The sequence below is a fragment of the Giraffa tippelskirchi genome, chromosome 4 (genome assembly GCF_054371585.1).
Source record: "Giraffa tippelskirchi isolate mGirTip1 chromosome 4, T2T-mGirTip1v1.2.pri, whole genome shotgun sequence".
Classification (NCBI taxonomy): Eukaryota; Metazoa; Chordata; class Mammalia; order Artiodactyla; family Giraffidae; genus Giraffa; species Giraffa tippelskirchi.
The window spans coordinates 28,075,935-28,089,372 of record NC_137278.1 but is presented as its reverse complement, the minus strand read 5'-3'; the positions used below and the strand labels follow the sequence as shown (position 1 = coordinate 28,089,372).

Genomic DNA, 13,438 nt, shown 5'->3' with positions numbered 1-13,438 from the left:
TGTTTGCCTTTTATACACAGTAGAAATTCTTTCAAAATTGGATTCAATCATCTCAAACCCTGCCACTGTTTCATCAACTAAGTTTATATAATATTCTACATCCTTTGTTATCATTTCAACAATCTTCACAGCATCTTCACTTGGAATAGAGTCCATCTACAGAAAACACTTTCTATACTCATCCATAAGAAACAACTCCTTACTCATTCAAGTTTTATCAAGAGATTGCAGCAATCCAGTCACATTTTCAGGCTTCACTTCTAATTCTAGTTTTCTTGTTATTTCCACTATTTATGCAGTTGTTTTCTTCACTGAGTTTTGAACCCCTTAAAGTCACCGACAAGAGCTGGAAACAACTTCTTCCATATTCCTGCTAATGTTTATATTCTGACCTCTTCCCATGAGTAAAAAATGTTCTTAGCATCTAAAATGATGAATCTTTTCCAGAAAGTTTTCAATTTACTTAGCCCAGGTTCATGAGAGGAACCACAATCTATGGCAGCTATAGATTTATAAAATGTATTTCCTTAATAATAAAACCTGAAAGTTGAAATTACTCCTTGATCCATGGGCTACAGAATAGATGTGTTAGCAAGCATGAAAACAACATCGATTTGTTACAACTCCATCAGAGCTCTTGGGTGACCAGGCGCAATGTCAATGAACAGTAATATTCCAAAAGGAACCTTCTTTTGTTGGCAATAGGTTTCAAAAGTGAGCTTAGGATATTCAGTAAACCATACTGTAAACAGATGTGCTGTCATCTAAGTTTTGTTGTTCCATTTATAGACCACAAGCAGAGTTAGATTTAGCATAATTCTTAAGGGCACTAGAAATTTCAGAATACTAAATGAGAACTGGTTTTGATTAAAGTCACCAGCTGCATTAGCCCCCAGTAAGAGAGTCAGGGGCTGAAGCTTTGAAGTCAGGCATTGACTTCTCTCTAGATGTGACAGTCCTAGACGGTATCTTCTTCCACCATAAGGTTGTCTCATTTACAATGAAAATCTGCTGTTTAGTAGGGCCACTTTCATTCATTATCTTAGCTAGATCTTCTGGACAACTTGTTGCAGCTTCTACATCAGCACTTCATGCTTCACCTTACATTTTATGTTATCAAGACAGCTTCTTTCCTTAAACCTCATGAACCAACCTCTGCTAGTTTCAGACTTTTCTTCTGCAGGTTCCTCATCTCTTTCAGCGATCACAGAACCAAAGACAGTTAGTGTCTTGCTCTGAATTAGGCTTTGGCTTAAGGGAATATTGTGGTTGGTTTGATCTTCTATCCAGACCTTTAACATTTTCTCCATATCAGCAATAAGTCTTTTTCTTATTATTTGTGTATTCATGGGAATAGTACTTTCAATTTCCCATAAGAATTTTTCCTTTTCATTCATACCTTCTCTGTTTGGCAACAGAGGTCTACCTTTTGCCTATCTTGGCTTTTAGACATTCTTTCCTAAGTTTAATCATTTCAAGATTTTGACTTAAAGCTAGAGACATACACCTCTTCTTTTCATTTGAACACTTAAAGGCCATCATAAGGTTATTAAATAGCCTAATTTCAATAATGTTGTGCCTCAATGTAGAGGCCTGAGGAGAGGAAGCAAGACAGGGAAACAACTGTCTGGTCAGTGGAGCAGTCAGTAACAAACAATATTTACTGATTATGTTCACCATCTTATGTTGGTATGGTTCATAGCTCCCAAAACAATTATAAAAGCAACATCACAGATCACTATAACAAATGTAATAATAATGAAAACATGTGAAATACTGTGAGAATTACCAAAAGAGAACACAGAGACATGAAGTGAGAAAATGTTGCTGGGAAAAAAGTGTCAAAAGACGTTCTCAAAACAGGGTTGCCACAAACCTTAAATTTGTAAAAAGCACAGTCTCTTCAAAATGTTCTGAAGTAGTCAATAAAATGAAGTAGGCCTCTATATCAAGCACACGTTCTATATGCAGAAAAATTATCATTCAAATATAAAGCTGAAATACATATATTCACAGATGTACAATGACTGAGAGAAAATTCATTTCTAGCAGACTTAAAATCACCAAAAATACAAAAGGAAATCTTTCAAGCTGAAGGGAAGTGACACCAGAGTGTAGCTCAAATCCAAAAGAAGAAATGAATAGCACTGGAAATAGTAAATGTTTTGCTCTATAAATGTATATTTTATCATTTTTTTCTCTTAAATTTTTCAAAGACAAAAGATTGAATAAGAGTAAAAAATAAAACTTTTTATGTTTATAATATATGATAATATATATTTTTGTTATATAACAGTATAGAAATGTTAGCACAAAAAAAAGGAATGAAAGGAGCTATATTGGCACAGACATTCTGTATTTTACTGCAATTAAGTTAGTATTGAGCTTCCCTGATGGCTCAGATGATAAAGAATCTGTCTGCACTGCAGGAGACCTGGGTTACATCCCTGGGTCTGGAAGATCCCCTGAAGAAAGGAGTGGCAACCCACTCCAGTATTCTTGCCTAGAGAATCCCATGGACAGAGGAGCCTGGTGGGCTAGTCCATAGGGTTGCAAAGAGTCAGACATGAGTGAGCAACTAACACTTTCACTTTCAAGTTAATCTTATTTTGAATAAGATTGAGATATGTTCAAAATACATATTGTAATTTTAAGAGTAATCGCTAAGTGAATAACTAATAATGTATACTAAGAAATCAACATCTTTCAGTGTCCTATCTTTTTGCCTTTTCATACTGTTCATGGGGTTCTCAAGGCAAGAATACTGAAGTGGTTTGCCATTCCCTTCTCCAGTGCACCACGTTTTGTCAGAACACTCCACCATGACCCATCCGTCTTGGGTGGCCCTACACGGCATGGCTCATAGTTTCATTGAGTTAGACAAGGCTGTGGTCCACGTGACCAGATGGGTTTGCTTCCTGTGATTGTGGTTTTCAGTCAGTCTGCTGCAGTCCATGGGGTCACAAAGAGTCAGACATGACTGAGCAACTGAACTGAACTGAAGAAATCAACATAGGAATTAAAACAACAGTTGTAAAATACTGACTTTAAAAATATAGCAAACAATCCTGAGGGAAAAGAATAAAGCTGGAAACATAACCTTCCCAGACTTCAGACAATAATACTAAGCTACAATAATCAAAATAGCATGGAATTGACACAAAAATAGACATATGAATTAATGGCACACAATAAGAGAGCCCAGAAATAAACCCATACACCTGAGATCAATTAATCTTCGACAAAGCAGTCAAGAATACACAATGGAGAAAAAACAGCTTCTTCAGCAAGTGGTGTTGGGAAAGCTGGACAGCCCACAAGTAAACCAAAGAAATTAGAACTGTCCCTCACACAATATACAAAAATAAACTCAAAATGGCTTTAAGACTTACATGTAACATGTGACACCATAAAACTCCTAGAAGAGAACATAGGCAAAACATTCTCTGACATAAACCATACCAACGTTTTCTTAGGTCAGTCTCCCAAGAAAACAGAAATAAAAGTAAAAATACACAAATGGGACCTAATCAAACTTACAAGCTTCTGCTCAACAGAAGAAACCATAAACAAAAGGCAACCTATGGATCTGGAGAAAATATTTGCAAATGATGCAACCGACAAAGGTTTAATTTTCAAAACGCATACACAGCTCATACAGCTCAACTAAAAAACAAACAAACAACAGAATCACAAAATGAGAAGACCTAAACAGACATTTCTCCAAAGAAGACATGTTCCAACAGGCACATGTAAAGATGCTCTGCATTATTAATTATTAGAGAACTGCAAATCAAAACTACAATGAGGTACTACCTGACACCAGTCAGAATGGTCATCACTAAAAAGTCTACAAATAATAAATGTTGGAGAAGGTATGGAGAAAAGGGAACCCTCCTACACTATTGGAGGGAATGTAATTTGGTGCAGCCGCTATGAAAAACACAGTATCAAATTTTCTTCAAAATCTAAAAATAGGGATACCGCACGATCCAGCAATTCCACTCCTGGGCATATATCTGGAGAAAATTTTAATTCAAAAAGATACATGCACCTCAGTGTTCATAACAGCACCACTTACAATGGCCAAGACACAAAGCAATCTAAACATCCATCAACGATGAATCTATAAAGAAGATGTGTCCCATATATACAATGGAATATTAGCCACAAAAAGAATGAAATAATGCCATTCCAGCAACACAGGTGGACCTAGCGATTATCATACTAAGTGAAGTTAAGTCAGAGAAAGACAAATATCATACATTATCACTTAAATGTAGACTCTAAAATATGAAGCAAAGAATTTATTTACAAAACAGAAAATAGACTCACAAACATAGGAAACAAACTTACAGTTACCAAAAGGGAAAGGATGAATTAGGAGTTTGGGGTTAACAGATATATTCTACTATATATAAAATAAAAAACAAGGTCCCACTGTATAGCACAGGGAACTATATTCAAGATCATATAATAAATTATAATGGAAAAGAATTTTTAAAAAAATAGTAAAGAAAAAAAGGGGAACAAAAAAGACAAATGATAAATATATAAACTCTAGAAATAAAACCAAATATATCATTATATTGAATGTAAAAAGTCTACACAACTCCACTCAAATATGGAATGTCAGACTGGATTAAACAGCAAACCCACTAAATGCTGTCTACAAGGGATACATGTTAGATTCAAAGACATAAATATACTGAAAATAAAATAATGGAAAAATAATAGAAAAATAACATATAAACAGTGACCATAAAAAAGCTGGAATGGCTATGTTCATATCACACAAAATTAACTTCAGATAGGAAATATCAAAAAGGTGGACATTTGATAACAGTAAAAACATCATCAGTGATTAAAATACATTAAAATTATAAATGCCTGTGTGTGTGTATAAGTCACTCAGTTATGTCCGACTCTTTGCAACTCCATGGATGTGTAGCCCATCAGGCTCCTCTGTCCATGGGGATTCTCTAGGCAAGAATAGCGGAGTGGGTTGCCATGACCAAGATCTTCCCAACCCAGGGATCGAACCCCGGTCTCCTGCATTGCAGGAGGATTCTTTACCCACCTGAGCCACTAGGGAAGCCCAAGCACATAAATACTCAACAATAAAGCTCCAAAATAGATGAAGTAAAACCTGGCAGAACTGAAAGAAGAAATAGAGAGTTTAATAATAATAGATAGAGATTTCAACAGCCTATTCAAAAAACTGATAGAAAAACTACAAAGAAATCAGCATGGACAGAGATGACCAAAATGATGCTATCAAACAACTTGTTGTAACCAACATCAATAGGACGCCTCAACCAAACTTTGCAGAATGCACACTCTTTTCGAGCACACACAAAATGTTCTCCAGGACAGACCACTTGCTGAGCCATAAAGAATCCCTCAAGAGTTTAAATGACTGAAAGTATATGAAGTATAACCTCTGACCACTCGAAATTAAGTTGGCAACCCACAACAGAAGTAAACCTGCGACTACAACATGTGGACATTAAACAACACACTTTAAATTACTCACGTGTCAAAGGAGAAATTATAAAATAATCTGAATTTATTGAAATCATGAAAACATATTTATGTTTTCAGCTGAAGTCTCACACGTTCTGAAGTTTTAAATACCTATATTAGAAAAGAAAAACTCTCAAATCATCACCTAAGCTTCCACCTTAGCAAATTATAAAAAGAAGGGCAAATAAAGTCACAGAAAAAAGTAAGAAATAAAAAATATTAAACTAAGGAAATAAGAAAGAAATACAATAGAGAAAATCACAAAACCAAAAGTTGATTTAAAAAAATAAAATCGATAAACTCTCAGGTAAACTGACAAGCAATTAAAACAAAAATAACAAATTACCAAAAATAGTAATGAAACAGAACATCATTATCTTCTCTATAGAAATTAAGAGGTTTATAAGGAAATATTAGCTTAAGTGAAAGCCAACAGATTAGACAAATCAGAATATAAGGACAAATTCCTAAAAAGATACACATTACCAAATTCACTCAGAAAAAGAATATGAATAGACCTATAAAATGTAAGGAAATTGAAATAGTAATTTAAAACATTCTCACAGAAAAAATTTTAGGCATGAGTGGTTTAACTGATGAATTATACCAAATGTTTAAAGAAGAAATAATACCATTCCTTCACAAGTTCTTCCATTAAAAGTAACGGAAGGAATATTTCTATAGTCATTATATAAGGCCAGTATTACCATGACAACATAAATTTACAAAGACATCTAGAAAAGAATACTAAAGACCAATAGCCATCATGAATACAGATACATACACATCTTTCACAAAATATTAAATACTGAACTCAGCAGCAGTTAGTCAGGATTATACAACATGACCAAGTGCAATTCACACCAGGAATGAAAGGTTGGTTAAATATCTGAAAATCAATTAGTGTAATGTACCACATTAATGAAAGAAAGGACAAAATCCACTTGAGAATACCAATAGATTCAAAAACCTTGTGAAAAAAACTCAATACCCTTTTATAGTAGTTATTTCACTACAAACTAGGAATAGATGGTATCTTTCTTAAAACAAACAAAAAAGCTTAATATCTAACATCATACTTAATGGTGAAAGACTGAATACTTCCCATCAAAGATGAGGAAAAAGGCAAATAAGCTCTGCTCTGTTCCCTTAATTTCTATTGAACAATGTACTGGCGACTATACCCAACAACTTCAGTCAAGAGGAAGAGGGGGAGGAGAAGGTGGAAAGGGAAGAGGGAGAACAAATTGAAGGAATTCAAATCAGAGGAAATAAAACGGTCTTTATTTGCAGATGACATAATCCATAGGCTAAAGGATCTTAAGGAGTGTCATTCAATGTGCTAAGTCATTTCAGCCATGTCCAATTCTGTGTGGCCCCATGGACTGCAGTCTGCCAAGCTACTCTGTCCATGGGATTCTCCAGGCAAGAATACTGGTGTGGGTTGCCACTCCCTTCTCCAGGGAATCTTCCCAACCCAGAGATCAAACCGATGACTCTTAAGTCTCCTGGATTGGTAGGCAGGTGCTTTACCACTAGCGATGCCTCAGTTCAGTTCAGTCACTCAGTCGTGTCCCATTCCTTGCGACCCCATGGACTGCAGCACGCCAGACCTCCCTTTCCATCACCAACTCCCGTAGTTTACTCAAACTCATGTCCGTTGAGTCAGTGATGCCATCCAACCATCTCATCCTCTGTCATCCCCTTCTCCTCCTGCCTTCAATCTTTCCCAGCATCAGGGTCTTTTCAAATGACTCAGCACTTCACATGAGGTAGCCAAAGTATTGGAGTTTCAGCTTCAACATCAGTTCTTCCAACGAACATTCAGGACTGATTTCCTTTAGGATAGACTAATTGGATCTCCTTGCAGTCCAAGGGACTCTCAAGAGTCTTCTCCAACACCACACTCCAAAAGCATCAATTCTTCGGTGCTCAGCTTTCTTTATAGTCCAACTCTCACATCCTTACATGACTACTGGAAAAACCATAGCCTTGACTAGACAGACCATTTTTGGCAAAGCAATGTCTTTGCTTTTTAATAAGCTGTCTAGGTTGGTCATAACTTTTCTTCCAAGGAGTAAGTGTCTTTTAATTTCATCGCTGCAGTCACCATCTGCAGTGATTTTGGAGCCCAAGAAAATACTCTGCCACTGTTTCCACTGTTTCTCCATCTATTTGCCATTAAGTGATGGGACCAGATGCCATGATCTTTGTTTTCTGAATGTTGAGCTTTAAGCCAACTTTTTCACTCTCTTCTTTCACTTTCATCAAGAGGCTCTTTAGTTCTTTTTCGCTTTCTGCCATAAGGATGGTGTCACCTGCATATCTGAGGTTATTGATATTTCTCCCGGCAATCTTGATTCCAGCTTGTGCTTCATCCAGCCCAGCATTTCTCATGATGTACTCTGCATATGAGCTAAATAAGCAGGGTGACAATATACAGCCTTGACGTACTCCTTTTCCTATTTGGAACCAGTCTGCTGTTCCATGTCCAGTTCTAACTGTTGCTTCCTGACCTGCATTCAGATTTCTCGAGAGGCAGGTCAGGTGGTCTGGTATTCCCATCTCTCTAAGAATTTTCCACAGTTTACTGTGGTCCACACAGTCAAAGGCTTTGGCATAGTCAATAAAGCAGAAATAGATGTTTTTCTGGAACTCTCTTGCTTTTTCGATGATCCAGTGGATATTGGCAGTTTGATCTCTGGTTCCTCTACCTTTTCTAAAACCAGCTTGAACACCTGGAAGTTCACAGTTCATGTATTGTTGAAGCTTGGCTTGGAGAATTTTGAGCATTATTTTACTAGCGTGCGAGATGAGTGTAATTGTGTGGTAGTTCAAGCACTCTTTGGCATTGCCTTTCTTAGGGATTGGAATGAAAACTGACCTTTCCAGTCCTGTCGCCACTGTTGAGTTTTCCAAATTTGCTGGCATATTGAGTGCAGCACTTTCACAGTGTCAACTTTTAGGATTTGAAATAGCTCAACTGGAATTCCATCACCTCCACTAGCTTTGTTCATAGTGATGCTTCCTAAGGCCCAGTTGACTTCACATTCCAGGATGTCTGGCTTTAGGTGAGTGATCACACCATCGTGATTATCTGGGTCATAAAGATCTTTTTTGTATAGTTCTTCTATGTATTCTTGCCACCTCTTCTTAATATCTTCTGCTTCTGTTAGGTCCATACCATTTCTGTCCTTTATTGAGCCCATCTTGCATGAAATGTTCCCTTGGTATGTCTGATTTTCTTGAAGAGATCTCTAGTCTTTCCCATTCTATTGTTTTCCTCTATTTCATTGCACTGATAACTGAGGAAGGCTTTCTTATCTCTCTCCTTGCTATTCTTTAAAGTGAAAACGAAAGTGAAGCCGCTCAGTTGTGCCTGACTCTTTGCGACCCTATGGACTACCAGGCTTCTCCTTTCATGGGATTTTCCAGGCAAGAGTACTGGAGTGGGTTGCCATTTCCTTCTCCAGGGGATCTTCCCGATCCAGGGATCGAATCCAGGTCTTCTGCATTGCACGCAGACAATTTACCCTCTGAGCTAAAAGGGAAGCCCTTGCTATTCTTTAGCAGTCTGCATTCAAATGGGTATATCTTTCCTTTTCTCCTTTGCTTTTGGCTTCTATTCTTTTCACAGCTATTTGTAAGGCCTCCTCAGACAGCCATTTTGCTTTTTTGCATTTCTTTTTCTTGGGGATCGTCATTCAGGTATGACCTAAATCAAATCCCTTATACAGTTGAAGTGAGAAATAGATTTAAGGGACTAGATCTGATAGACAGAGTGCCTGATGAACTATGGACAGAGGTTCGTGACATTGTACAGGAGACAGGGAACAAGAACATCCGCAAGAAAAAGAAATGCAAAAAAAATAAAAGCAACACCTGGGGAAATCCAAATCAATAAATTTAGCAAGGTCATAAGATATAAAAGTAATACCTAAAATCAATTGAATTCTATATACTAGCAGTGAGCAATCAAAAAACAAAATCATGAAAACAGTTCTACAGCTTCCCTGATGGCTCAGTGATAAACAATCCACTTATCAATGCAAAAGACTGATCCAGGAAGTTCCCACATGCCACAGAGCAACTGAATTGTGGATCACAACTATTAAGGATGTGTTCTAGAACCTGGGAACCACAACTACTGAACCCACATGTGGCAACTACTGAAGCAAGCGTGCTGTAGCGCGAGTGCTCCTCAACAAGAGAAGCCACTGCAATGAGAAGCCTACTCACAACTAGAGAGTAGCCACCACTCACCACAACTAGAGAAGAGCTCGTGCAGCCACAAAGACTCAACACAACCAAAAAGAAATAATAAATAAATTAAAGAAAAAGAAAACAATTCTACACAGAATATCATCAAGAATAATAATATGCATTGGGAAAAAATCTAACACAGGATGTATATGATTTTATGTGAATACCACAAAACATTGCTGGAACAAATTATAAGTAAGGACACATGCCATGTTTATGAACTGAAATACTTCTCTCCAATTTGAAGCAGCTTTCCCCCAAAACTAGTGTATAAATTTAACAAAATCCTTGTCCAAATCCCTCCAAGATTCATTTATAGAAAACATCAAGCTAAATATAATGCAAAGACTTAGAATAGCCAAAACAATTAAGGAAAAAAAAAAAGCAAACTTTAAGGGCTTACACTGCTACCTTTCAAATTTTACTATAAAGCAACAGTAAAGAGGATAATGTGGTATCCGCATAAGAATAAGCACATAGATCAATGAAACTGAAAAGAGTCCAAAAGTGGATCTTTAAGTTTATGGTCAATTTTTTTGACAAAAGCAATTAAATTATCTTTTAAATGAATGATACTAGTATAAATAGACAGCCACATGCTAAAGGATGAATTTAGATGCTTAACAAAAATGCATTCAGTATCAGTCACTGACCTAAATGTACGAGCTAAAACTATTAAAATTCTCCAAAGAGAACATAAAATTTCAAGATTTAGGGTCAGGCAAAGAGATATCAGATATAAAATCAAAGGCAAACAACATAAATATACATGTATGTATATTTAAATACATGCATATATATACATGTAAAGTAATAATAATTTATAATATGTAATATATATTCATGATTACTTCATTATATAGCTAATATAATTCATTATTTTATTACATAAGTAAATATATAATAAATATGTTATAATATATAACTATATATAATAAATCATATTTCATTAAAATGAGAAACATTAACACTTCAAAAGACACCATTAACAAAAAGAAATGGCAAGAAAGACACAAACTGGGAGACTATATTTGGAAAATATACATCTGATAAAAGGCTTCCATCTGTAATATGAATTATGTAATATAGTATATAATTTAATAATAGCATAATATTTTATACCTGAAAAATAAGAAAAGTGATCTAAAATTGATAAAAATTTGTACTTTACATACCAGAGATCACAGGCAAAGGGCTAACAAGTAGATTAAAAGTTGCTACACATTCATTAGAAACTAAGTTAAACCTGAGATGGTAGGATGGCATCACTGACTCAATGGACATAAATTTGAACAAACTCTGGGAGATACTAAAGGACACGGAAGTCTGGTGGGTTGCAGTCCATGGGGTTGCAAAGAGCTGGGCACGACTGAGTGACTGAACAAATTAAATCTAAAATGAAATACCACTACATACATATAAAAATGAGTATAATAAAAAATTCTGACCATACTAAGTTTTAGAAAAGTTGTAGAGAAACTATGACCCTCACACATTGCTGGTAGAAACATAAACTAGTACAGCTGAGTTGGAAATCAGTTGGGAAATTTCTTAAAAAAATGAGACAAACTTATCACATGATCCAGCAATTCTACTCTTAATAATCTACCACAGCAAAATGAAAAGATGCCTAAAATGATTTTATACACAAATGTTCATAGAAGCATTTTTATAATGACCATAAAATGAACAATCCAAGTATCCATCAAATGTTAGATAATATAATGAAATGTGGTACATAGCCATACAATAAACTATTTAGTAAATAAAGGGATGAAATACTGATATATATTGTGACACACATAAACCTTCAAAGCATTACACTAAATGAAAGAAGCCAGACACCAAAGACTACAAATGGTAGGGTTTCATTTATATGAAGTGTCTAAAAAAGGTAACTTTTTTTATAGAGACAGAAAGCAGATCAATGTATGCCTCTGACAGGGACACTCTTTGCAGTGGAGGACTGCAAATGAGCTCATGGGGGATTTTTAGAGTGATGAGATGCTATACAACTGGATCATAGTGACAGTTGCTGCTGCTGCTGCTGCTAAGTCGCTTCAGTCGTGTCCGACTCTGTGCGACCCCATAGACGGCAGCCCACCAGGCTCCGCCGTCCCTGGGATTCTCCAGGCAAGAATACTGGAGTGGGTTACCGTTTCCTTCTCCAGTGCATGAAAGGGAAAAGTGAAAGTGAAGTCGCTCAGTCGTCCGACTCTTAGCGACCCCATGGACTGTAGCCCACCAGGCTCCTCCGTCCATGGGAATTTTCCAGGCAAGAGTACTGGAGTGGGGTGCCATTGCCTTCTCCGAGTGACAGTTGCACAACTCCACAAATTCAACAAATATCACTGATTTGTAAACTTATAAAAAATGAACAAGAGGAGTGGTTTCTGCCCTCAAACTCCACCATTAACCCATTTTGATGAAGGCAGAATGATGTACCCAGATGCAATCTTTCACAAAGGCAAAGAGCTAATTTTTAAAAGAATATCACTAACACTGGAATTTAAATTCAATATTGAAAGTGACAAAGCAGCATGTGCAAATCCAGTCAACATTATTTGAAGCCATGCAAATAAGAGTTTTATAGATGCCTCTAAATATTTAAGTAGCATGCCACTTTTTTCTGAAAGGATACAAGGTCATAGAAGGTAGCTACACTTTGAAGCTTGGTTAGCTCACTTTAGCATCATTCTTTGAGAACCAAATGAATCGCAAGGACTATGGACATTCTAAGGATTTGAACATGACCAAATTCAGCCTCCTTTACAAGTCCTGTTCTACTTAACACTTCTTAATGGACCTTGGGCAAAATACCTGACCCATCTGAGTACCAGTTCCTCTTCCTATAAAAAAGGAAATCAATGTTAAAACATGTGAACTGTACAGAAGGCACCTAGGAAATATTTCAAGCTAACTACACTTCTAAACTAAGTGGTAAGTGGAGGAAGCATATGCTTGTGGTTTTAATAATCGTGGGGTATTCAGGGAGTTTCAACTAAATGCTGGCTTCATTACAGGGATTTAGAAAAAGTAACAGATGTTCTTTGAATAGAAACCTGCTGAGATAAGCCATCCAAAGTGTCCAACCAGGTAAATGAAATGAGTCATGATTGACATTATTTCTTACCTGTGGAGTTTCACTGGTGTTTTCCAAATTTGGAGGCTTGTTTCTGAAAAAAAAAAAAAAAAAGCACAACAGAATGTCAACGTGCTATTCTTCTCAAAGCCACAAAGCTGTCTGGGCTTCCTGGAAATTCTTGAGATCTAAAGCTCCAAGGCTGGGAATCAGAACATTAAGGAGGAACTTCAGTGACCTTGGAAGTGAGAGATCCTAGGAAAGGGAGAGAGACAGATGCCTGGCAATTCAGTCAAAGCACAATGCAAAATCCTGAGACACTGGTGCTCGGTAAAACTCAACTGAACAAATATTTGTGAAGCTTAAATTGTGCCTAAAGCTATTCCAGGTTCTGAAGATACAGAGTCAAAAATAAGACCCTGTCCCTCCTCCCTTTAAGAAACTCACAGATATGTAGGAGAGATCAGTCCAGGTCAGGTCAGTAGCTCAGTCATGTCCAGCTTTTTGAGGCCCCATGAACTGCAGCATGCAAAGCCTCCCTGTCCATCACCAACTCCCGGACTTTAC

The 13,438-nt window shown here is 36.6% G+C and overlaps 1 protein-coding gene across 1 annotated transcript in view; it reads right to left on the bottom strand.

The window, feature by feature from the left end:
* LOC145546554 (uncharacterized) overlaps window positions 1–13,438 on the bottom strand; it is a 590,051-nt gene that overhangs the window by 228,698 nt on the left and 347,915 nt on the right. The window contains exon 5 of the mRNA XM_081593669.1: window positions 12,923–12,965. Within this exon, the coding sequence (XP_081449795.1) occupies window positions 12,923–12,965 (43 nt within the window). The remainder of the gene's footprint in view (window positions 1–12,922; window positions 12,966–13,438) is intronic.